Consider the following 23,523-nt stretch of genomic DNA (forward strand, 5'->3'; position numbering starts at 1 on the left):
AGCACAAAGACATCTTCCCTCAGTCATCAGTATACATGGAATAATGTAGGCCTACAAGCACACCCACAATTTTATTTTTGTTTCTTTCTCTTGGTTTCAAAAAACCTAAAGCAAGCTTTCTTCTTTATTTTCTTCTGGTTTTGTATTTGCTTAAACCTTCCTTCTCTTTTGATATAAGCAAGCTGGGTTGCTGGCTGATTCTTCAGCCTTTCCATCTTACATGACTCCCTTATTCTCTGAATATTTTTTTTTCCTTTTTTCTTTTTTGATAGTCCATAACTGATTTCCTTTATCAACTCCAATACCTAATAAAAACTTGTTTTCCATCTTACATGGGTTCTAAATGTGGCACCTTGCCTTTTGCCATTATAAATTTTGATTCTTCGTTGTTTTATCCCAATCAGTTTACAAATGAGTTCCTGAAGTTATTCAGGAAATATATAAGTTTTAAAGCATTCAGAATAATTTTGAATTGCTGAAAATCAGTTAGCATTTTAGCAAGATTATCCCTCCCATCAAAGAACAAGTTGCAAATGTTAGAACAAGTTAAGGGACCTGGAAATTAGACAGAAGTCTGTCTGGAATCTGATACGACTACCAGTGTTTCAGTGAGCATATGGAACAGTCTGTGTTGACCAAATGAACAAACAAAAATGGTGGAGACTTACATTGTATAGCTCGAAGACGAGGAATTATTGTGGGGCTACTTGATGGACTAGAGCTGTTACTGTTTAAACTCCTTCTCTTATCCAGATTGGGGGAAGCCTGCACTGTTATTTTGTGCTGGAAATCTGTAAGAGAGTAAACCAAATCAGTTTTAATGTTCTAAATAAAAAAATATCTTCAGGTAATTATATGGTTTTACTTCTTAAAAAAATTAAAGCTATATCATTAATTAGACTTGATAGTGTAAGTGATGTTCATGTTAAAAACACTGACAAACTAACTCTTAATGTAACAATTTAGATAGAGTCAAACAGGTAATATTTCACACCTTCCCAGACACTATATGAAAGGTTTGCAGTATCATCAACAAAAGCAGGTAGGTCCAAGTGGACCCAAACTGAGATACATCCACATCACAAGCTGTTATTCAATCTTGTTGGTGGTCACAGAGGGAAAGAAAAATCTCAGCATTTCATCTCAAAACAATCAATACTCATGGCAATTAGATTTGCCTGATTTTTATTAACATGTAATTCATATACAACATAAAAAGCAGCATTAGCAAAGAAGTCACATCTATCAACACATTAGAAAAACAAGACACCATGCTACAGAATTACAAATATTTATAGCAATGTAGTAAAAAAGAACAACAAATATTGGCAAGTAGGAAAAAAATTGTGAAATAAAATTTGACGATATGCCCCTCTAATCCCCATCATCAGTGCAATTAGATTGCATGCTAGTCTTACAACAGAGCTGTCTCAAGGACAAGTTCATCTGGATGATTCTTGACAACAAAGAGCTAAGTGATACACTGAGTAAAACTGTTTATCACTTCTTCAAGTTAAACATGAGCAGAACTGGAAATAAAGGACCAAATTTTTATTTTAAGCTGTGATCCACCATAAATCAATCTAACACGCTTGACTGGAAGGCTGTAGTGTGATTTTTATTTTATTTACCCTTATTATTAAAGTAAGGAAAGATAAGCTTATTTCACTAGTGCCGAAACAGTACTCTAAATACTACCATCCTCTTCGTCTCTTTCCAACTACCAGACAGCTATGATTTGGTCAGACCTGTGTTAGCGTGGCATTAAGTTCCTACTGCATTAGTAACAAACTGACAGACTTGACCTGGACGCCACTGGAAGGAAGCCTATCAACACCAGGATGCTGGTACCACTGCTGAAGCCTTTCCAACCATTGGCATAACCTTGAGTTTCCGTAGTGCCATCTCGTGGCAACATTGAAAAGGCACCACTAAACCAGTCCCTGACACCAAAAAAACCCAGCTCTCTACAAACACGCCTCCTTTGCAAAGGGGGCATTTTAATGCATTCATGGGTGGAATTAAATGCTCTAACATTCAAATTATACCATATTTGTATTCTGAAATAATATCTTCTGTTGCTATTACAGTGTTTTCTTGCAAGAAGTAAGGCAACAAAGATTGTAACTGCTGTGTTGTATTTGCAACTGCAATAAGCATGCAATTTGGACCTACTACACCTGTACCTCCGCCCTTTATGAAGTGTTGTTTTTCTGCTAGGTATTTGCAAGTTTAGGGCAAACAGCACTAATATTTGGTCATGTTAGAAAGTTCTGGGATATGATAAAAAGGTACTTTTCTATCTGCACAAAAAGAACGATAGCAAGAACCTGAACTTCAAACCAGTCTTAAATCATGTGGCTCCCATGCTAGTAACCTTTCCCTCCAGACACAACAAACTTCTAGCTGAATCAGATGAAAGATTCTTCCAGCTGAAATGACGACTTCTCCACAAGAATATGATATGTAAAAGTTGTTTCCTTGGCGGGGGGTGCAGGAGGGCTATACAATTCTTACCACACCCTTTTGCACTATTAGGGTAGAAGGACCTGGCAATGATTTAAAATAATTGCCGATACTGAAAACTTTAACCATGAACTGAAGCTTGCATATTTAATCATAACATATATTGTGAACTTTAAAAAGATTGCAAACCTGAAGGCAAACTAATCCTGTGTCCATCTTTAAGTTTTAACCGGCTCCTTTTAAATTTGCCCTTCCTCTTCTTTACATTGGGTTTCTCTTGATTTAACTGGAATATCATGATATTCAGCTCACGCTCCAGTACATCGATCTCACGTTCTGCTAACTGTTGCTCACGGCGCTTAAGTAATTCTTCTTGAGATTTCTGCTGAAGAGCTGCTCTTGTCAACTCCTCTTCTCGTGATCGAAGCTCCTGAAGATAAGATACATGTGAGTGAAACTAAGTAATAATGTGAAGGTTGTATTAAGGATATATCAAGTGCACAGTAGGCTGTATTTCCTCATCTATTTTCATGATGCACTATATACATGCCACATGCACATATGACCTTCTGACAGTCCTCCATTCTGCATAAGCCAAGATTCTGTATCCGGACACAATCAAGCATTATGAAGAATTCCTTTTAACCATTTAACTTGAGTCACTTAAGGCAGGTAAGCACTGGCAATGGGGACAACACATGCAGTCAAAGATTATCAGCTTACACCTAGCAGAAAATGTGCTCCAAGTACTTCACATCAGAGACTCTCATAGCATGAGGGCTGCTCTTAGATAGCTGCTATGCACTAACATAAAGTCAATGACCTGATGAATACGCAAATGAACGTCTTTATCTTAAATTTTCTAACCTTTCCTGTTTTTCAGCCATGTATTAAGTAGCACTTTTCTATCTAGAAAAGCAATCAGTATGACACCAAATGAGGATTAGTGTAATAGGATAAATCAAGTCATAAGACAGAAGACACCTGTTTCTTAATTAAAATCTAGCAGGTATCTATATAACATCAAACAGCTACTAACCACTGAATTACACCACACACTCTCCAACCATCAATGCCATAGAATAGTTGTTCTTCTCTCTTTATTCTTTTTATTTTGGAGAAGGAAAAGCTTTAGTAAGGAAGTTAGTTAATTTTTCACAGTAAATGAATCCCCAAGGCTAAACAGCTGTAAGTCTACCATCTTGAAATTATCTTAATCTTCAGCTTCCAAAATCTGTTAATATATTATCTGAAATTTAAGTAGACCTCCCTTATAGTATGGGGCATATTATACATGAAACAGACTTACCCAGAAGTAAGTAGTCAGTAGTCAGTACTGCTAATGAAAGAGACTTCAGGAAAAGGAGAAGCTACGATGTGACTGATACTGTATGTTACTTGCTACCTAATTTTTTCATTTTTACATATGATTGCGTAAATTCTACCTAGATAGAAATTGAAATTCAATTCAAAATAGAAAACCAGCATTTGAAATTAAGCTATGCTAAAAGTTCTGGATAATTTAAAATTAATTCACTTTGTCACTGTACAGTCTTATAATTGTGATGTCATTTGTTTTGGTTTTTTTTTTCTGAGCAGACTGCCTACTTCAGCACACTGGTATCCAGCAATGTTGTATGCCACCACAAGTCCTTATTGCATACAGTGAAAGTAAACCCCCAAATTTTCTGCTCTTTTTAACTTCCATTTTGTCTTGAACAAATTAGTTCCTGAACTATACTACTCTGGTGTTTTCAAATGAGGGGGAAAAACACCTCTCTCTTCTTGCCAAAAAGACTCTGAATGTCAAAAGACAGGTTATCACTGAAGCAAACTGGTTCAGTGAGAAGTATCTGTTTGTCAGAAAGATACTTGTTTTTTCTTTACAACTATAGCACATACACACTGCTTATCATCATTTTCAAATTTAATTGAAATGATTGACAAATTTCATATAGTTTGCTAATTTTGAGTGAGCTTGTTTCAACACAATATTCAAAAAAAAGTTGGGTTTGTTTTTTTTTTTTTTTTTTTTAAATCCACTCTGTTTAACATACACAGTTTCACAAAAGGCAATTCTGCCTCTGGGAAATTCAAAGGAGCCTGTCTTCACACCAGCAAGTAAGGTTTTGGGTTTGCATTTTTGCTTTGGTTTGGTTTTTTGTTTGTGGTTTTTTTTAAAGACATTTAATCACTTAATTTAGAGATTGCTGCAAATTCTCACTTTCCTCCTCTTCCTCTCCAGTCAAAACTGGATAACCTAAACCAAAAGGTACTTTAGAGTTTAAATAGAAAAATCTTTATTACTGTACTAATACAGTAATAAAGATGTATTAGGAGACACTGTTGATTATCCATCTCTCATTGTCCTCAAATCCAGGTTCCATAAAGCTCAGGAACTAGGCAAAAATTAAGGGCCCTTATTGAAAAGGTAGACAGTCTAGTAAAAGTAATAGCGTTTCCTTACTGACAGATTAAGTATTTACTCTTTTCCAAATAAACTAATTAAAACCAGACTTACTGCAATTAGTTGTGCAATCTTTCTACACCACTCTACAATTAAAACACCCATTGTAAGGAAGCTAGGAAAGAATTCTATATTTAAGTTGCTCAAGAATGTTTGTCAAAAGAAGATTGTGATCTTCTCTTGGAGTGGGCGTCACCATCACTCATTTAGAGCAAGCCCTTGAGGAAATTCCTCCAGCTAAAGAAGTTCCTCTTTAACAGGGCATGAGACTCCATGCAGGGTTTTTTTGTTTGTTTTATTATTATTATTATTATATAAATACTTCATAGACATTATTTTCTCCCTAGTACCTGACAGTAAAATTGATAATGTGCCAAATTAAATAAGCCTGCAAATATGAAAACCTTGTCTAAGTCAAAGTTACATGCCTTCATTCTTAAACAAGTTTACTTAATTACAGCAGATGCCTTTGGAGATGCATTTACTTTGGCATATGAGAAGTAAATTTCATTTTATCTTTTTCCCCTCCCTAATTAAGCTTAACTCACTTTTACTCCAAAAATATGACTCTTCTCCCAAAGCTTTGCACCGACTTGAGTTAGTCAGATTTTTCTTCAATAGGAAATCTCATACTAGACTAATGCCTCCAGAAAATTAAAAAAATAAACAAAAACCTGAATGGGAATGCCTGTTAAAATTGCTCCCAGAGTAAAAAGTGGAAAATGGTTGGTTGAGCAGCTGCTGGAGGGGCAGAAATGAGAGTTATGCCCTATGGCAGGCTGTGGCAAGTAAATGCAGTGTCTGGTGACCCCACGACAAGTAAAAAGAAAAGTCTCTACTCTCTGTAGAGGAACTATAACCACCTGCAAAGGAAGAGATATGACAGCTAGAGGCACACAACCCAGCTCCAGCAACCTGTATGCCCACTGCAGGCAGGGCAGAGACTACACAGACAACGCTTACCCAGCTCTGTGAACTGAAATGGAAGAGGGAAGAGCAGAGGGCAGAAGAAAAGGCAGATAGGAAGTATGTAAGGTTATTATTAACGACACTGCAATCCTAGTGGTGATCAATAAATTCTGATACCACATATGCTGATATTACAGTAGATCTGTAATGTCACACCCATCACCAGCCAATAGTCCACAAATAGCCATTTGTGATACTTGATGGTAGAAGTGAGGGACAAAGGCTATTGACAGTGACTTGCAAAATGAGAGTTTAGTTTTTGCTTTTGTCAAAGTTAAGTAACTACATCTTTTATAAAGATTTCTTCACAAGTCACTGCATCTCAATTCTCTTCTTCCTCATCTACTACCACTTCATGAAAAACAACAACAAATATATACTGGGCAATAGTTATACTGCAAGAAAGACCTGCAAAAGAGGAGTCTGTTTCTACTAGAAGCATTTCTAACAGGGACTCAAGAGGACACCTGGCCTATTCCAACTGTTACCTTTATCAAGTTGTCTAAAGGAAAATATAAACCTCAGGGTGATTAAAAACCAGTTGAACTAAAAGAGAGGGCAAAGAGAATTATCCGTGAACGCTCATTTAGCACAGACATATGATATGAGAATACAGAAAGATCAGTGACAGGAATCTGGATAATAAACAAGAGAAACTGGATTTGATGATTCATGAGTACAAGTTTGACCTAATCGATCTTATTAATATCTGGCAAGAAGATTTCCAAAACTGCAACACTGAAACAGACCAATATTATCAATCTGTTCGGGAAGAAGAGAGATAAAAGCACTATTCCATTTTGGGAAAAGAAGCCATGTGAAACATTCATATAATAGCATGAAAAGCTTTTCATTCCCACAGCTGAGGAGAATGTTCAGCAGCAGCTGAAAATTTGCCGTGGTTATAAAGATTAGCTAAGGGGTAAATAAACTCTGGTTTGTTTGTTAAGTGATGCATTCAATTATCCAAGAAAAAAATAACACGTTCTAAAAAGAGCCTATGTGTCACATTTACAGATCTACAACCTGTTTTCTTTGGGGAGTCAGGTGTAGATATGTTCCTCTCTTAACTGCCTGTACTTCCCGAGTGAGCCATTCATATGATAACCCTCACTTACTACCGTAACATTACACTTCCTGTCAAACTTAACATTTCACTTCAACTCGAATACCTCCAGATACAGTTTCAGCATACAGAACTATTTATTGATTTTGTTAAGGAAGAAAGGGGAAAAGCAACATTGTCTGAAATTTGAGAAAACTAGTATTCAAACCTTTTCTCTAAAGTTTGCTGCAAGACAGTTACAGGGTTATCTTAAAGTACTGTCCCGACACACAATAATGGAATTTAAGGATAGTACATCCACCAACAAGAATAGGCAACTTAAATTAATAATGTTTTAATGAGAGAGTAAATCCTTTCTCCCAAGTAGTTTATCCTCTCAGGTGTATCTCCACTACTAAATCAGGTTTCTAGTATTATATTGGTAAGCCACAAATCAAAAGTTCAAAACTGCTACATCACATTAATACACATACCATTCCTTCACTGCCATACAGTTGGAAGAATCAACTTACTTTTTCCTTGGTCCTCAATTCATTGAATATCTGCTGAATTTCCAATTTCCAGTCATCTTGCATGGAATGGAAAGATTCTTGAGGCATTTCAGTCATAACTGCCCCCTCAATGGCAGTAAGCTGTTCAAGAATTAAGGCAAACGATGGTCGGATATGAGGGTCCTGCTCCCAGCATTCTAGAATTTATCAAAATCCCATCAGTTTTTAATAATACATAGAACTTTTTGAAGAACTACATGAATTTCAAGTTACTTGCTACTTCAAGTTCTAATGTGTTCCCCTTATCTGCAAGGTTTCCCTAGTCCCTTTTCCATTTACAGCAGTGACATCTACCTACCTGTACTCAGAGGACTGTTTTCGTATTAATAGCCAATTTTTATTCATCTCTAGCTTTAGGATCTGAAATAGCAAAACTAGCAGTACTGCACAGAAGGGATACATATGACAGGTAAAGAAATTCATTAAACACAAGGAAATAGCCATTAGCAAGCAATGTTTACTTCTCTCTAACGTATTTCCAAAACATTTTTGACATTCAGGAAGAAACAATGAGTTAAAAATGGCATTTGCCATTCTTCCCCTTGGGATTTTAATCTTGATCTTGTATTATCTGTAGTATATCCTGTAGTTTATGAAAATTAATGCAATTTGAGTGTAAAAGGAGATCAGTAAAACCAGAGAAAAAAAATGTACTCCGTCACTACCGAAGAACTTATGCAGTACACTGTAATACTGCATGACTTCCTCGGAAACACATTCAACTGTCTCTAACACCAGATTGCTGTGAAAAGAAAAACAAAATACTTTGTACACAGCACATTATGAAATGAGGTGTTTATTTTGCAACCCCATGACTATTACAGGCAAGGATACATACTCCCAAAACATAACTATTTAAATACATAGGAAGAAACAACATAGATACCTTTCATTAATTTTGCAAATGGTTCAGGACAGGTGGATGGAATGGGCAAAGTAAGCTTATTGACAGCAACTCCGTAGGCCACAGCAAGCCCATCAATGCCACGGTAAGGAACTTCTCCTGTAAGCAGTTCCCACAGCAACACTCCATAACTACAAGAGGTAATTTTTTTAACAGTTATTTTCTGAATACCGACACATTGTTTACTCAAGAACAAATAAGTATCTGTCCAGCCATGTACTGAAATTCATGAGGATTTCCCATGTGAAAGGTGAATGCCTCTACGAGTCGGCTCTACTTCAGTCATCTTGCACCTTTCCACTAACAGCGATTAACCTAACTGGATGCGACTCTACGACTGGCTCGCACTCCTATTCAAAATGTAGCCTGAAGTCACTTTTGTAGAAATGCTAGTATCATGTAAATCTCACAATCAGAAGTCTGAATGGCAGGAAAACAAGAAACCTTCTCCCCGACAAAAAACAGACAAACAAAACAAAAAAAAGAAAACTTCAGCAGAGCATTCAGGCCATTACCCTTTCCAAACATTTCACGACAATTTACCTAGATGTACGTACTAATTTTTTAAAAAAATAATAATAATGAAAAACACCAGAAAAGCCCCAGCTTTGTTTGGAAGTTTGCATTTCTAATCCCTTCTGTGTTATATAAAAGCCTGTTAACTTTTCACTTCCCACAGAAGATGCAACAAGATTGAGAAATGATTATGCACACACAACTGATTTCTCCATACTAGGAAAAAAAAACCCAAAACCCCAAACAAAATAACACTGTCTCCAGTGAAACATGGTGGTACGAAGAGATTTTTTTCTCAGCATCAGGTACAGAAATCGAGAATCATATGAATTCCTATCGCAGCAACATTAACCATAAGAATTTGTGCTATACTCTCCACTCCAGAAGAAGAGCTGGGTTTTGCTTTTACCTTCTTTGGGTCTGTATGCCCAATGCTTGTGTTGCTCAAATGATCCAAGTGCCTACAAAGGGCTGGGACAGCACGCTCACTGCTGTTGCTCTAGAGCTCCTATTCCACCATCACTGAAATGGATAGCTTCCACAGTCATTTTTGTGGAAGCAGGAATTATTCCTTTTAGAATATAAGCCTAAAGCGGACTTTATGACTGTGTTTGTTCCCTACCCCCCTCCTCTTCCTGTCAGGGAACCACTGTCTGTAGAACAAGGACATAACGGACAACCTATTGCTGCTTTTGAATAGTAAAGTGAGCAGGCAAAGGGAAAAAAAACAGAATACAAAGTATTACTCTTGCCCCTTTCTCTCCAGGTGTGTGAAGAAACTACCTGCAAGTTTTGCAGGACTGGATTGAACTCTCCTACATGAGGAGAAATGCATACAGCACTGGGGGGGTGGGGTAGGGTAAGGGCTATGTACCCCTTCCCTTATTATGTACCCCTTCCCTTATTATGTACCCCTTAGTACTAGAAATACCACCTGAACTACAGCGGATATGACAGGGAGAAGAACACACACTAGTTAAGTTTTTCTATCACTCTCTCCTTAATGAGAAAAAAATCATTCGGCATTATGCAAGACCTTACAACATCACTTTAATAAATAATAAAACAGCAAAATATGCAGTATCAAGCACAAATATCAGCAGTGTTTTGTTTATCTACATTCTGTTTCTCCAAGAAGTTTTGCCTATCATAAAATCTTAGAAAACTGATGAATTTATAGCGCTAACAGTTAATCAAAAGCTGAGGAATACAGTCTATTCCCCCCCCAAAGAAAATAGAGTAAAAATGGAAAGTCTTGGACTTGTTAATAATTTCCTCCCAGTTTTTTCCAGTCTAATCTCTGCACTTGCTTGTATACTCAAAGAAGGATAAAATAATGAATTCCAATTTTGCTTTAAATCAGTGGTACTTCTGACAATGAGTACAACACTTCATGTGGTACATACACATATTGTGCGTGATGGAGGAATTCTACTGAACTACATCTCATCTGTGTGCTCAGAGAAAGCATAAAAATAATGTCATGATCTCTCAGCAACCGTAGGCTGTTCTTAATTCAAGGAATTCCCTTGTTCAGACTATTCTATAGATATTTTAGCAGGAACTCTGAAGTTTAAGCAGAACAATACATTTAACTAAAAAGAAATAATCTTTTCTAAAAAGTTGTGTCACACTATTAGTTTTAGTTATATTTACAATTCAAGCATTTAATCCCAAGTGGTCAACAGTGCCAAGAAGGTGGTTGTAAAATTTTAAACAGACCAACACAGTAATAGCCTGAAAGCATCTCTTTTAATGTAAGCAGTCTTAATATTAAGCATCAAAAGCCAGTGCTGTGGGGGGAAAACTGTGGGGAGGAACCCTAAAGACATTCTAGTCCTGCCATGCTGGAGTTTTGGGGAGGTGCTAATCTATCATTATCTAGGACAACAACTACTTATTAACTCTCTCAACTACAGAAGCAGCTACTTTGTGTATTAAATTTCACCAGTCCATGTACAGTTGTCCTATGTACACGGTCAGAGCTTCTAAGAAAGAGCTTTTTTTAAAAGAGCACAAGCCATGTCCTTTTCCACCTTCAGCATACAGGTATAATATGCTTGAATTACACATTTTTAAACCACAAAAACCTAATACACTTCTAAAAAGATGTCCTTTTAAGTATTTTCATTATTAAAAACTACTCGCCTGCTGTCAAATGTGATTTAAGCCTTACTATATCTCATTCCAGCAATAACTCGCTGGTTTTACATATTTTAAAAGCTGATAAAAATGAAGGTAATTAGAGTTCTCAAAGTTTATTTTACTCTACAATCCATCTTCTAAAGCAGAGGTTACCAAGATTGCTACATGAATCACTTCAAAATTATACGAATGTGCCAGACAAAAGCAGCTGCTAATTCTGCTGTACAGTAAGTGCTTCCCAGCCTTGCCAAGAGCTCGTACAATGGACGCACGTGTTACTGTAAAGACCACTGCTAAAGCACACCATCAGCACTTGGAATGCTGTGGGCATATTTGCACTTCAGGCTCCATACACAAAACCAAGACTGACATACCACTAAGAAATGTGTGATGACCGATGGAAGGGTAGGACTGAAAGAGTGGAATTCTTGTTTGGGAATTTGGAAGCATATGCTAAAGAATAATAAATGCAGTAGTTATAACTCGGGTTTGGGAAGCAAAAGGATACCCATGTAGGGCCTGGAAAGCACCAGTTCTGCTATCTAGGATGACACCTGAGAACATGCAGCATGGAAGACTCAGCATGAAAATACTCCCACAACATTTCTGAGCACTTGTTGATTCTGGAAGACTAGCTGCAAGTGTGAGTATACTTGTGCAGCCTCAACTGCTCTCCCCTCCCACCCCGCAATAAGAGGTCTGCAGATTTCTTCTGGAGACATACACTGAGTGCTGAGTGTAACTGAAGTTTAGAACTTTCCTGAAATATACTGTGATCTTGTCTTAAACCCATACTTAAATTTGTAACCTGAATTATTTTTAAAACAAAAAACCACTCCTATAATCAATGTATAATCAGGGTATTCTTTATTTGCTTCTCTTTTAAAGAAAGAGTAAAGATAAGCAATAGAATAGATCAAGGTGCAGTAAGCAGAAAATCTTAGAAGCCAAGAAGGTCGAAACTATACTGTACAACACAGCCTTTCTAACTTTAAAAACCTCTCCTGGTAGATGTCCATCATTGAGCTAAATACTTACATTTTTACAAGAGAGGCGTGCAGGAGAGAAGGCGAAGAAGAGAAATACTGTAGGTTCCAAAAATGTAAACTAATGTTGCAGCAGAATATAAAATAATTGCACCAAAGCATACCCCCTCAGATACCTAAAATCACAGCAACAAGACTGGACAGGACCTGTAATTAAGCATGGAATACAGCTGATTAGGGAAACGCCTACACCCAACCTCCACCCCGCAAAAGAAAAAAAAAAATTAAAGAAAAAAGAAAGAAAGAATGGAAAAAAAGAATGAAGCCAAAGATGTTTCTCAACTGGGCATCAACTCAAAGAGATGTAAACAAAATGCTGAAAATCGGTTCCAGACACAAGACAAATGGGTGTCACAAAACAGATATAGAATCATCCTGAGAATACCAAAAGTATTACTTCATGCTGTAGAACATCAAGCATCTAAGCAAAATAGGACCCTATTTAAGAATTATACAACACAGAACATGCATAAAGGAGGCATGAGAAAACAGACTGAAGTCCTCCCCTCCTTCCCCAAATAGCTATCTTGGATCCTTCAGAGAGAAAACATTTTAAAAAGAAAGGAAATGTAGACTTTTCAGGGTGAGGCACAGCAGCTTTTAGAGCCTATTGTGCAATCACTGCTTTTCCCCACTCACAAAACAGAAGTAAATTAAAACTAAAGTTTAAATTACCTTTCTACAATACATATATCCCACACTACACCACTCAAAAATAGCATCAGTATTGTGAGCCATATTATTTATATGATACACAATAATGTCTTTAACAAGAAATGCACAAATTTAACATCGGGAGTTCCCCACCTTTAAAATTAGAGAGCAAGTTAAAACAATTTTGTGCTGAATACACTCTCTTCACTCCAGCTACTGGAAGCAAAATCTCTATAAATGTAAAAGCTCAGATCTGATGTTCACTTTTACACATGATCACATTCTAGATTCCTAAAACCAGTACTAATTTAACATTTGGCAAAGTTCTGGTTTGCAGCTTATTTTTATTTAACAGACATATATGGTAATAACTGGCTGGTCCAGTTTCTTTATGCAGAATGAGACTTTTCAGACATCTGATGTAAAGTAAACATAACAATACAAGATCAATCATATGTTCATTTATCAAAAGCATATGTCTGTTTATATTAAGACTCCAGATAAAATACTTAGGTATCTTAACCAATAGATATTTTAAAGGGTTCTCTTAATGAGATCTTGCTTTCTTAAAAAAAAGAAAAAAAAAAAAAGTTTTTCTGTTATTTTCCCCTCTCCTTCCCCCAATTTGTAAGTCATGAATAACTAAGGTAGATCAAATGAAGTAAATGCTGAGAAATGAGTATGTTTCTTAGAACACTTATACTTGCCATACATTAAGACAGTAACCTAGGAAACCATGAAAAAAATTTAAATAAAAATTCATTCAAAAACCTCAACATAGTTCGACTGAACATGGTCTTCAGCAGGCAAACTTCTTACCTCCAAATATCACTTCCTTTAGAAAACATGGAGGACTTGATAACTTCTGGAGCCATCCATGCGTAAGTTCCTGCTGCACTCATTTTGGTTGTTCTGTGCCACTCTCTAGCCAGACCAAAGTCTGTAATCTTCAGAGTTTTATTACAAATGTCATCATGTTCCATCTTCTCTAGCAACAAAACTGCAAAAGATTGAGTTTTTAAATTAATGCAATAGGAATCAAATCAAACTATCCAGTCCTGTTATTAATTTCACATACAACTTGTACTGCACAAATAAATGCATACTTTAACTGTAAAAATATTATTGCAACTTCTATAAACATGAAAAAAGTTTTTGATAATTCTAAGCTATTCTAACCTATAAAAACAAGAAATACCTACAGTGTCATGAGTTCTTTATGCAACTGTGTGAGTAGATATTAAACTAGCACAAGAAATCCACTGTAAAGAGATGTAAAGTAAAGCATGTAACTTTAAGAAAGCCCAGAATCCTAATAACCCACAGATGACAGGCTGTGAAAAAGGTATTCACTTTGGAACGAGATTCTGAAGTAATAAAAATAGAAGTAGTAGTAAAACAAAAACAAATATTAAGAATTCTTAAAAAAGACTTGGAAAACAAACACATTATGCCACTGTATAAAATCCATCCTTAATACTACACCCAATACTGGCTCCTACTCATCTCAAAAAGTATATAACAGAACTGAAAGACGCACGGAGAAGGACACAACCAGAGTGCTCAAAATAGCACATCCACAGCTACAAGTAATGGTTAATAGACAAGGAGTCTTCCTCCAGGGGAAAAAAAAAAAAAATTAAAAAAATCTGAGAACAGAATCTGTAACACCACCTATGGAATGAAGAAAGCTATAGGTAACAATTGTTCACGGTTTCTCAACACAAGAAACGGACATCACTGAGTGAAATTAGCAGATAAGAATCAAACACGTGGCAGTTGTTCACACAACACACAAGTAGGTGAACTTTGGAATTCTTGGCATAGTATGTGAATACTATTTTTTTTACATAGATTTAAAAAGCACCTACACAAATTCACAGAAGACATTCATAAAGAGCATTTACATAAAAAATGGGTAGGTTCAAGAAATCCCCAGGCCACAAATCAGTACAAGTTGGGAGACTATATACCAGGGGAGGTAGCTTGCCTTGGGAGTCCCCAACGGGCAACAGGACACTGGACTTGGGTCAAGTCCATGTGATGTTATATCCACTGCACCTTCACGGATGTTAAAGACTAAATTACCTTTTTTTGCTGTTGCATCCTACAGTGTGTATTCAGTGTCTGACTTGTTTGTAACGCAACAGTATTGGCAGAGTTGTAATACACCTTCACAAAATAGTGTTAAAAGAAAAGAGAACTGGGTTATTGTGTTAGAGCTCACAAGGAGAAAGACAACAGATGCAAAGGAATCATTATTAACACACCACAATTTTAATTCCATATTCAGTTCCACTGTCACTGTCTGTGGTAGTAACTGTTAGCTTTAACTTTCTGTTAAAATGATCTCCTGGGACAAAGATCAAAGGTTAAATTACAAGTAAGAAGAATCATAAACACATGTGTTTTCCAACTATACATATGGCAAAACACAGTACAGGGAACCCATTAATAAAAAAGCAAATGAAGAATTACATTCCCTTACTGAGGAAAAACTGATGACTTTGCATTTGCAATTGCAAGAAATAATTTTTACTGGTAGAGGTTAATTACACTCTCACAAATATTTCAAAAATGACATAAAATCCAGATGAAAATAAGAGAACCCACATTCTATTTTCAGTAAGCTTCTTAACACAGAGTAGGCCAAAATGGTACAGACAAACCAAGAGCTCACCAGTCAGCACCACCAGAACAAGTTAAATTCATGCAAGAGTTTTTATACTTTTATACTTGAATCAAAGACCTATTGTTTGCTATTCCATTTCAAACATGTTCAGCAGAATTCCTGACATTCCTTGTCAGTCAATGTGACCGAAACCAAAAACAGTCAGTCTCGCAAAAGGTAATAACTGGCATGTGCCCAAGTTTCATCCTACAAAGGGACAACATTTCTTAGCAGTTCAAACTTCCCTTTCCAGACAGAAGCCAGGAAAACAGCAATACTATACACAGATTACTTAGCAGCTTGGTAGTAAAAATGCTCAGCATAGCTGAGGAGTGCTCCGTAAGTGCTTCCCTTGCAGTAGCCTAGCAACCTTTACTATAGCATCCTTCTGCCACTTCCACAGCTTCCCGGCCCTTGCTGGCTGCTAACCTGTGAGAAGTCATTTTACAATCTCGTGCTTACCCTGTTCGCTCAGCCCCCACTTATTCCTTTTTCAAATCCTTTACATTGCCTTTTCAGGCTCCAATACACCTGCAAAGTTAAGTTGGATAAGAGCCAGTTTAGCACTTTTTGGTTTACTTTAACATTTTTCAGACTTTTTATTTTCCACAAAGAGTAAAGTTCATACGTACATTACTGCTTTACTTCTGGCAAACACAGCCCAAAATATTTAAAAGTACAAAGCCGATTTGAAAATAAATTCATACCTACCAAAAAACCTGGAATTAGCTTAGGAATGCACAAGTGCAGGAAAATCCTATGTCCGCTTCATTTATTTTGACATAAGCAAAACCAGAGACTATGACTGTTTCAGAATGATTCAAAATCGAAGAGAAGGAGACTTAAGTTGGATGTGAGAACATTACTTTGCATCAAACTAACATAAAACTTTACCTTGGACTGTTACCCAAATATTGCATGTACTACAGCCAGAAATAAACATTTGACTAAATATTTTAAGGCTGTATGTGATTCCTACTGGTAACACCATTTTCAACTCAATTCTGAGCTTAGCACACCTCCCTTTGTGACTCTACCTTTCTGCAATGAGATCAAGGGGGGAAGTAAATTTATTAACATCTTAGCAGCAGAGGTTAGGGTACCATATACCAGGCACTGCTTGAATATAAGAGACAGCGCATGCCCAGAACCATTTACAGCTGGGGAACAAAGAGATGTTATTGCATGTTATTTTCAATAATTCCATGAAATACAAATCGGCAAGTTGAAGATAAGAGCCAAAAAATCCTTAAGTCAGAGAGAAAAATGAAAACGTAGAAATCCTATGTGGTAAAGTGGTATTGAAACTGGTAGAGATGATACTGTGCATATCTTAAAAATTCAGGACACTTTTGACAGTGCAGCAAGCGCACATGAGGATTCTAACAGCATCCGTAACAAAGATACTGCTATTTAACCATAAAAATGAAAAAACCCTCACACTCTTCAGCTGTCTAGTGTAACTAAAAAGAACTTGGAAATCCAACTATTACTCACCCTAACTCACTGAAGGAAGTAGCTCATAGAATTATGAAATAATTTATGTTGGAACAGACCTCAAGATGTCAATCCCCCTACTCAGAGCAGGGCTAATGATGTAAAAAGTGTAAATAAAAACCATAAAATTGTGGCAGAGTTACATTACAAATAGCTCATGTCACACTAATCCCATTTTGTCCTGATGGATGGTTTCTTAGAAAGCAGTAAGGTAGCAGACCTGAGCAGATGCGAGTACTTTTCAGGAAGTTTAATCATACAGACAGAATAAGGATTAATCAAAGAATTCCATACAAGAGTTGGATAAAGGAAAATCTTAGGAGACAAATTATCAGGATAAAGAAGATTCATCCCTTCCTTATTAGGAAGAAGGCTTGTTTCACATGCCGATTCACAATCAGAGTAAAAATACAAGGTGCATTTCAAGAACTGATAGCATAGTTGGATGATACTGTCCACTCTGAGGAAGACCAGATCATCACAGTAGAAAAGATGCAAAGTTGGAAGGGATCAATCATAAAAGCTACAGCTATAAAGCAGAGGTGAAGGAAGAAAAAATAAGGCTGGCTATTCTGGCTAACAGAAGGAAAACCAAAACAGCAGCTACACGTAGTTGCGCAAGTAGCTCATGCAATTCTAAAAGGTACTAAAAAAGGCATTTTTCAGTAGAAACAGGGAAGTATCAATAGAATTGTACAAAGCACAAGATCTCATATGAAATACTGGTTGACTAGAACTGCACATATGTGTTCAACAACAGGAACTTAAACTGAAGCAGATGCAGAAAATAGAAGTAGAATAGTTAAGATCCTGTAATGTCTTTTATTTAGATAAAATCAGAAGACCTTGTCCTTTTTGCTAGGCTAAACACAGGTTGAGAAAAGTTATGAGAACAGAAGTTAGCCATATCTAGAAACAGGATGCAGACCTACAGCATCGATGCTCTTACCAATAAAATATTCTCCTAGGTGCCCTGGCTGACCCATCTTACATGCATGCTTGTGATTGAGCTCAGTTCTACATCTGGAGCTACCAGGGTGGGGAGTCATATCAGATTTCAAGATATTGCCTCTTTGCTCTCATCCCCCTTTTGGCCCTCCTCTGCAGTTTAAAGTACAGTTTACTCCTCAAAAAAGTCATAAAATCCAACATACACTCCTGTCAAACCTAATGGTTCCTAAAATAGCAATGCCATTAATCTTTCCTGCTTTCTGCATTATCATAGTTACAGCTGGAGTCTTTTTCTACTAATCTTATGGCACACTGCAAGTATTTCATGGTGTAACAGTGTGCAGATAAGATGTTCTGCACACTTTCAAAACCTACAATCTATCACACAGTTGCCCAAGACTACAACAGAACCGGACCTGCTGAGCCAGCCGGTACTTCCCAAGTCTGCGTTCCTCTAATTAAAACAGAACCAGCAACATCTCCCTGCCGAACCACTACTATTCCCATACAAGCTGCTCTTAGTCAGGAAAGGCACAGAATTTAGGCTTGAAAAGGAGGCAGAAGTCCCAGCAAAATCCCACCCAAATGCTCCCAGAACCCCCTCCTTTTCCTGTGCCATTCCTTTCCCACCACTCCATCTCCAAACTCTCCCCTCTGGCAGTGACACTTGCTTTGAGCTACGGAGAGCAAAAGGTAAGAAGACATCAACTGCAGCAGCTCAGGTTAGAGATGCATAAGTGGCAATCCAGGTTTGGCCAGATTTGGACAAGAGCTTCCTTCTCTACTCCATTCCCTCTTCTTGTGAGCTTGGCTTGAAATTTTATTGGGGAAAAGAAAAAATGAAGTGAGAGCCTGGATATGGACAGATGGGCTGTAACTGGTCAAGAAATAATAGAAAAGAGCACATTTAGACAAATCAGATTCCTGGGGTGCATGCCTGCTCTGCTAAATTCAGACAGGTCCAGAACTACACCCCCAGTGCTACCTTCAGGACTAAGCTAGAGAAGCACTGAAAGTATTAATTTAAATTGCAAGCATTTTGTTTAAAGCATAATTTTAAATAAAAGGCTCACATTCTTGCCTCAGCTTCTCTCCTTTTTATTTCTTAAAATTCACGTAGCTTAAGAAACAGCATTTACAGCAAGCCTGAGGGAAGCCTGGACAGACCTTTGAGTTGGCAGCACACCCAGGAAACCTCCACCTAGCACTACACTCTTCAGTGCTACTCTTTTAATGCAGGTTATTTCCCACAGTCTTAGCTTTCTTTTTGTTACTAAATACATATAGATTATATTTCTCCAACCTTATCTATCTCCAAGTCCCCATTTAATACAATATTTCATTTGATAAGTTTCTCGAAATCCAAAGACTTTGTGCAGTTAAAATGAGTTTTATTTCATAATGCACTCCAGCATTTTCAGTTATTAGCCATTTAAATCAACTGAGTAAACAAGGTATTCTAAGAGAAGCCAAGTCAAAGGATTGAACACCTTTTTAATAGTTTACACGTACTGAATTCAAACTATCTTTTACTGCTTAAAATTTAAAAATATCATCCTGAAATACTCAAGTCCTTTATATCCCTCCTATCTTCTTTATACCTTCTACTATACCCTCTTTATATTCTCTATTTTGCTGCTACTAAAAATAAAACGTTAAGCAACCATATTTTCTCAGCTAAGTTACTTGCCACCAACTGATTCTTGCTACCTTATCTACAGTTTTCTAAATAGCTGACTATCATGGTTTTCACAAATATAAGCTATCTAATAGCATAGCTATTTAAGTTACTATAACTATAGGTAAGACTGCCTACATGCCCACTACATTTACCACCACTGATAAAGTCATTCTTAGAGAATAAGAGAAGGAAAAGAAAGATGTTATAGTATATACCTCTACTTGCAAACAGAGATTGTTCAGACAATGCTGCTACTGTCGCCCCCCCCCACCCCCCCCCCCCCCGCACCCAGTCTGTTCCCTCTCTAACTGTTTGCAAGTGAATCTGGTTCCTGTTAATTCACTAAATCAACACACAACAAAACCAGCAGGGCAACCTTGTATCTTTACGTGGGAACTAGGTAGGAAAAACCTTTACCTAGGCAGGAAAAAAAAAAAAGTTATTAAAAGTTGCATATACAGTTAACGAAACACAATACCTTGTCAATACTAAGAGACCAACCTCCATTATTTGGAGCTGTTGTTTTGTTCCAATTGTAATTAGAAATTAAAATTTCAACACTGCTTATAAAAGCCATGCCCAGATTTTAAACTGCAAATTAACTATCACACTGAAAACATTAAGTGTTTAAACCACAAATTAACGATCACAGTGAAAACATTAACTGATCAGAACACATTCAATACATGCAAGAGATGATACATTTGCCTATACAGCACCGCTGCTTAAATACCTTGCTTTTCTCCTACAGGTTCTCAGGATAACAACTGTTATCTCCGTAGCCACTATCTGTCAGATTGTGATTATCTCACTAGATTAAGTTTAGACCTCACCATCAGCAAGAGAATTTCATTCTTTAAACACCAATTATATATGCAGGAGACATTTCTCTGCTTTTTATTATAGGGATACTGTGCTCCTCTATCATCTACGTCCCTTTACAGCAGGCATATAACCATTTCTTAATTTTCACACTAAATTGAAAGCAACAGTTTCTTCTTAAATGTATTTGCCTAAAAACATATAGCATTAAAAAAAAAAAAAAAAAAAAGAATCCTACCTCATAGGAGCCAACATATATTAAAAAAAAGCCTGGACAAAGTGTTCCCAATTGGAAAGCCAAAACAAGACAAGACTTGACACAAAAAGTCCTTGACAGCATGAGTTGACAAGTACACACCAACCTCATAAGAAAAGCACATCCCATAGTGGGACATGTGGCACAAGAAAATGACCAAAGCATGAGAATGACAGGGAGTCACCCAATTATCTGGAGGAAATGAAGGGAAGAGAGAGAGAAAGAGGGATGAGAGATTTCAAAAGCTTCAACACACCTTGCATCACCATTTTCTTCTTCCCCTTCTCTTCTTTAATAACCATTATTAAAGCAACTTTGGGCAAATGGAAACTTGAGAGAAAGAAGCAGTTTTAACAAGTTATTGGCACAGGATGCAGATGCTGCAAGTTACTTTACTGCCTGTCATTTGTGCTTCACTTGCTATTCAGATAGTTCTGTAATGCAAAACAGAAATTTCTATTGTGCCATAAGAGGAAGTACCAGAGGTAGCAAGCATTTATAATTAGACATTCAAATAATCATCATTTAAACAGTAAATCATTAGTAAATTCTGAAAAATGCAGGATTTGGATATTGCATCAGCAAAAAATCAAAAGCAGACTGTACACTAAACATTCTCAAGTTCTCTGTTTAATAAAATATTAAGCTTAGTTCTCCTATTTAAATACTACATTTAAGAAAAGTTACCTTATTACAGCAATTCCTCCATTATTTTACAATTACATGGAAATCAGTCAACACAAACTTAGCTTTAAAACTCAAAACACTCAGTTATGCAGCAGGAACTTCCGTACTTATTTCAAACAGCAGTTACTTTCTTTTAAGCTCTTTCTTCTTTGCTTGATATTAGTTTTTAAAACACAGCTATGCAATAAAAACAGTAACCAAAATGCAGGTAGATTAGAAAGAAATGCTAAGAAGAACTAGTAATAATAGTTAGGTGGTGAATCACTCATTCCTGACTAAGATATTCTTCTAGTTTCAAACTCTACAGAACGAAATGGCTGTGTATTCATTCCTTAAAGAACATCATCTTTGTTACGAAACAGCAATTTATTTTTTTTAAGGAACTTCTTCCTATTCCTAAAAAACCAAAACGCAAGGCAAACTAAAGCCATTATATTCAAACTGCAAAAGGAGTCTTAGCCAATGTATAATGCATCAGGTACAGCTTCCTCCAACAGAAACTTTCAGAAAACATATTAATCACCTCAAAAATGGCATCCAGGGGCAAGAGTTGACAGAGGTTACCTTCCTTCAGAACTAACAAATTAACTTACCTATCATTAGTCAAATCACTTTTTCAAGATTTAATGTAAAAGCCAAGAGTATTTCATTCAAATTTGTTTTGGATTTATAATTTGTTCTTTTTCTGAAGTAAATAGAACATGACTTGATGCAATTTGATATTTCAAGCTAATCAGGAGGTTACACGGCTTCTGAATACACACAACTATTTACATAGTTGGCATACTTTTCCTGATCATAACATATTACACTCGGCAATTACGTACTTCCTTGTTGCTTTACTTTTTCTGATCCATATCAAGGTGCATTTGATGTGTTGAAATTAGAATATTTAATGCACAAAAAACCCTCTTCAAAATTAGAGAAAGTTTAGAAAAGCTTATTATAAATATATAGATACATACATAAAAAATTAAAAACACATTCTACCTTTAAAGGTGACTTACTAACCAAACTCAAGTACAAGGGTGTAGGCTGATGCCACAACCAAGGCCATAAGAGCTTGCTGTCACTAAAATACTTATCTTAATCTCCTCTCCAATTATAGCCCCTCATCCCCACAGCTTTTCCGCTACACCCCCCCCCCCAAGTCTAGCGACTGGGTAGTCTTGGGAGACTCAACTAGCCAGATAGCTCAGCAGAAAATTAAGCCTGCAAATAAAACAGCTTAGAGTAGTTTTCTGCTGGGTCCCTCAGCTGATTTAACCCAGACCTACTGACCATGCAAGGCAGAGATGAGTAGATCCTGCTGACACATGGGAGGGGGGAGAATCTGTGCCTGGGGATGGGTGGGGAAGCCACATCACGCAGCTAGCTTGTAAATGAAGCCACACATCACCTGCTGCAGTAAGTGAGAAGTCAAGCAACATTTCGGAATTAATAGAGGTAGCCCTTTTACATCTAGTTTTAGTCAGAGATGTAAAGATAGAATCCAGCTTTGCTACTTTTTTCCATTATAAAATCATCTTTGATGAAATTTACTATTGAAAAGAACCAGTTGAATAAACTGAAGACAAAAAAATTATCTCCGTCCCTTTGAATATGCCTACTGCTCTGAATCCAAACAAATTCTGGTTGTAGATGCTTAGTGAAGTTTAGTCATTGAGCTCCCTTAGAACCTCATCAGCTAACATGGAACTCCTTTACTATCATTTCTATGTATGTAACCTATTAAGAGGTTACACTCCAGAAAGAATTCTGACTTAGGTTGTCAGTTTCTTTTAGACAGAATTTTAAAAGAGCCATATTGCTTCAAAACAATTTTTGCCAAACAACCCGTTCCAAAACAAAGCAGGAAAAAAACCCAAACCAACCCAAAACAGACTGAATTTTTGAGCCCCCTTTTAAAAAAAATACAAAACTTGGGACGAATACAAAAAGAAAAAAAACAATCACACTTTTTAATATACTCTATGGGGTAGGATTGCTGCATTCCATCCTTGCAGTTTCTTCAGTAGCTGAAGCCCCTGAGGACTGTGCATTTCCAAGAACTCTAATCTTCTTTAATAGCAAAGGCAAAGCACTTATTTTGAAATGAGAACTCTGCAAACTTGGCAGTGCTCTCTTTCTCTTGGGAGGAGAAAATGGAAGGGAAAACCTGCTCTTTTGACTCA

At 36.8% G+C, this 23,523-nt stretch overlaps 1 protein-coding gene across 3 annotated transcripts in view; it reads right to left on the reverse strand.

The window, feature by feature from the left end:
* The window catches only part of MAP3K21 (mitogen-activated protein kinase kinase kinase 21), a 43,924-nt gene that overhangs the window by 11,161 nt on the left and 9,240 nt on the right, over positions 1 to 23,523 (reverse strand). For all 3 annotated transcript variants that reach the window (XM_069800739.1, XM_069800738.1, XM_069800737.1), the window contains exons 2-6: positions 13,604 to 13,784; positions 8,406 to 8,554; positions 7,481 to 7,656; positions 2,656 to 2,896; positions 669 to 791 (exon numbers count right to left, since the gene is read on the reverse strand). In XM_069800739.1, the coding sequence (XP_069656840.1) occupies positions 669 to 791; positions 2,656 to 2,896; positions 7,481 to 7,656; positions 8,406 to 8,554; positions 13,604 to 13,784 (870 nt within the window). The remainder of the gene's footprint in view (positions 1 to 668; positions 792 to 2,655; positions 2,897 to 7,480; positions 7,657 to 8,405; positions 8,555 to 13,603; positions 13,785 to 23,523) is intronic.

The sequence above is a fragment of the Haliaeetus albicilla genome, chromosome 13, assembly GCF_947461875.1.
Source record: "Haliaeetus albicilla chromosome 13, bHalAlb1.1, whole genome shotgun sequence".
Classification (NCBI taxonomy): Eukaryota; Metazoa; Chordata; class Aves; order Accipitriformes; family Accipitridae; genus Haliaeetus; species Haliaeetus albicilla.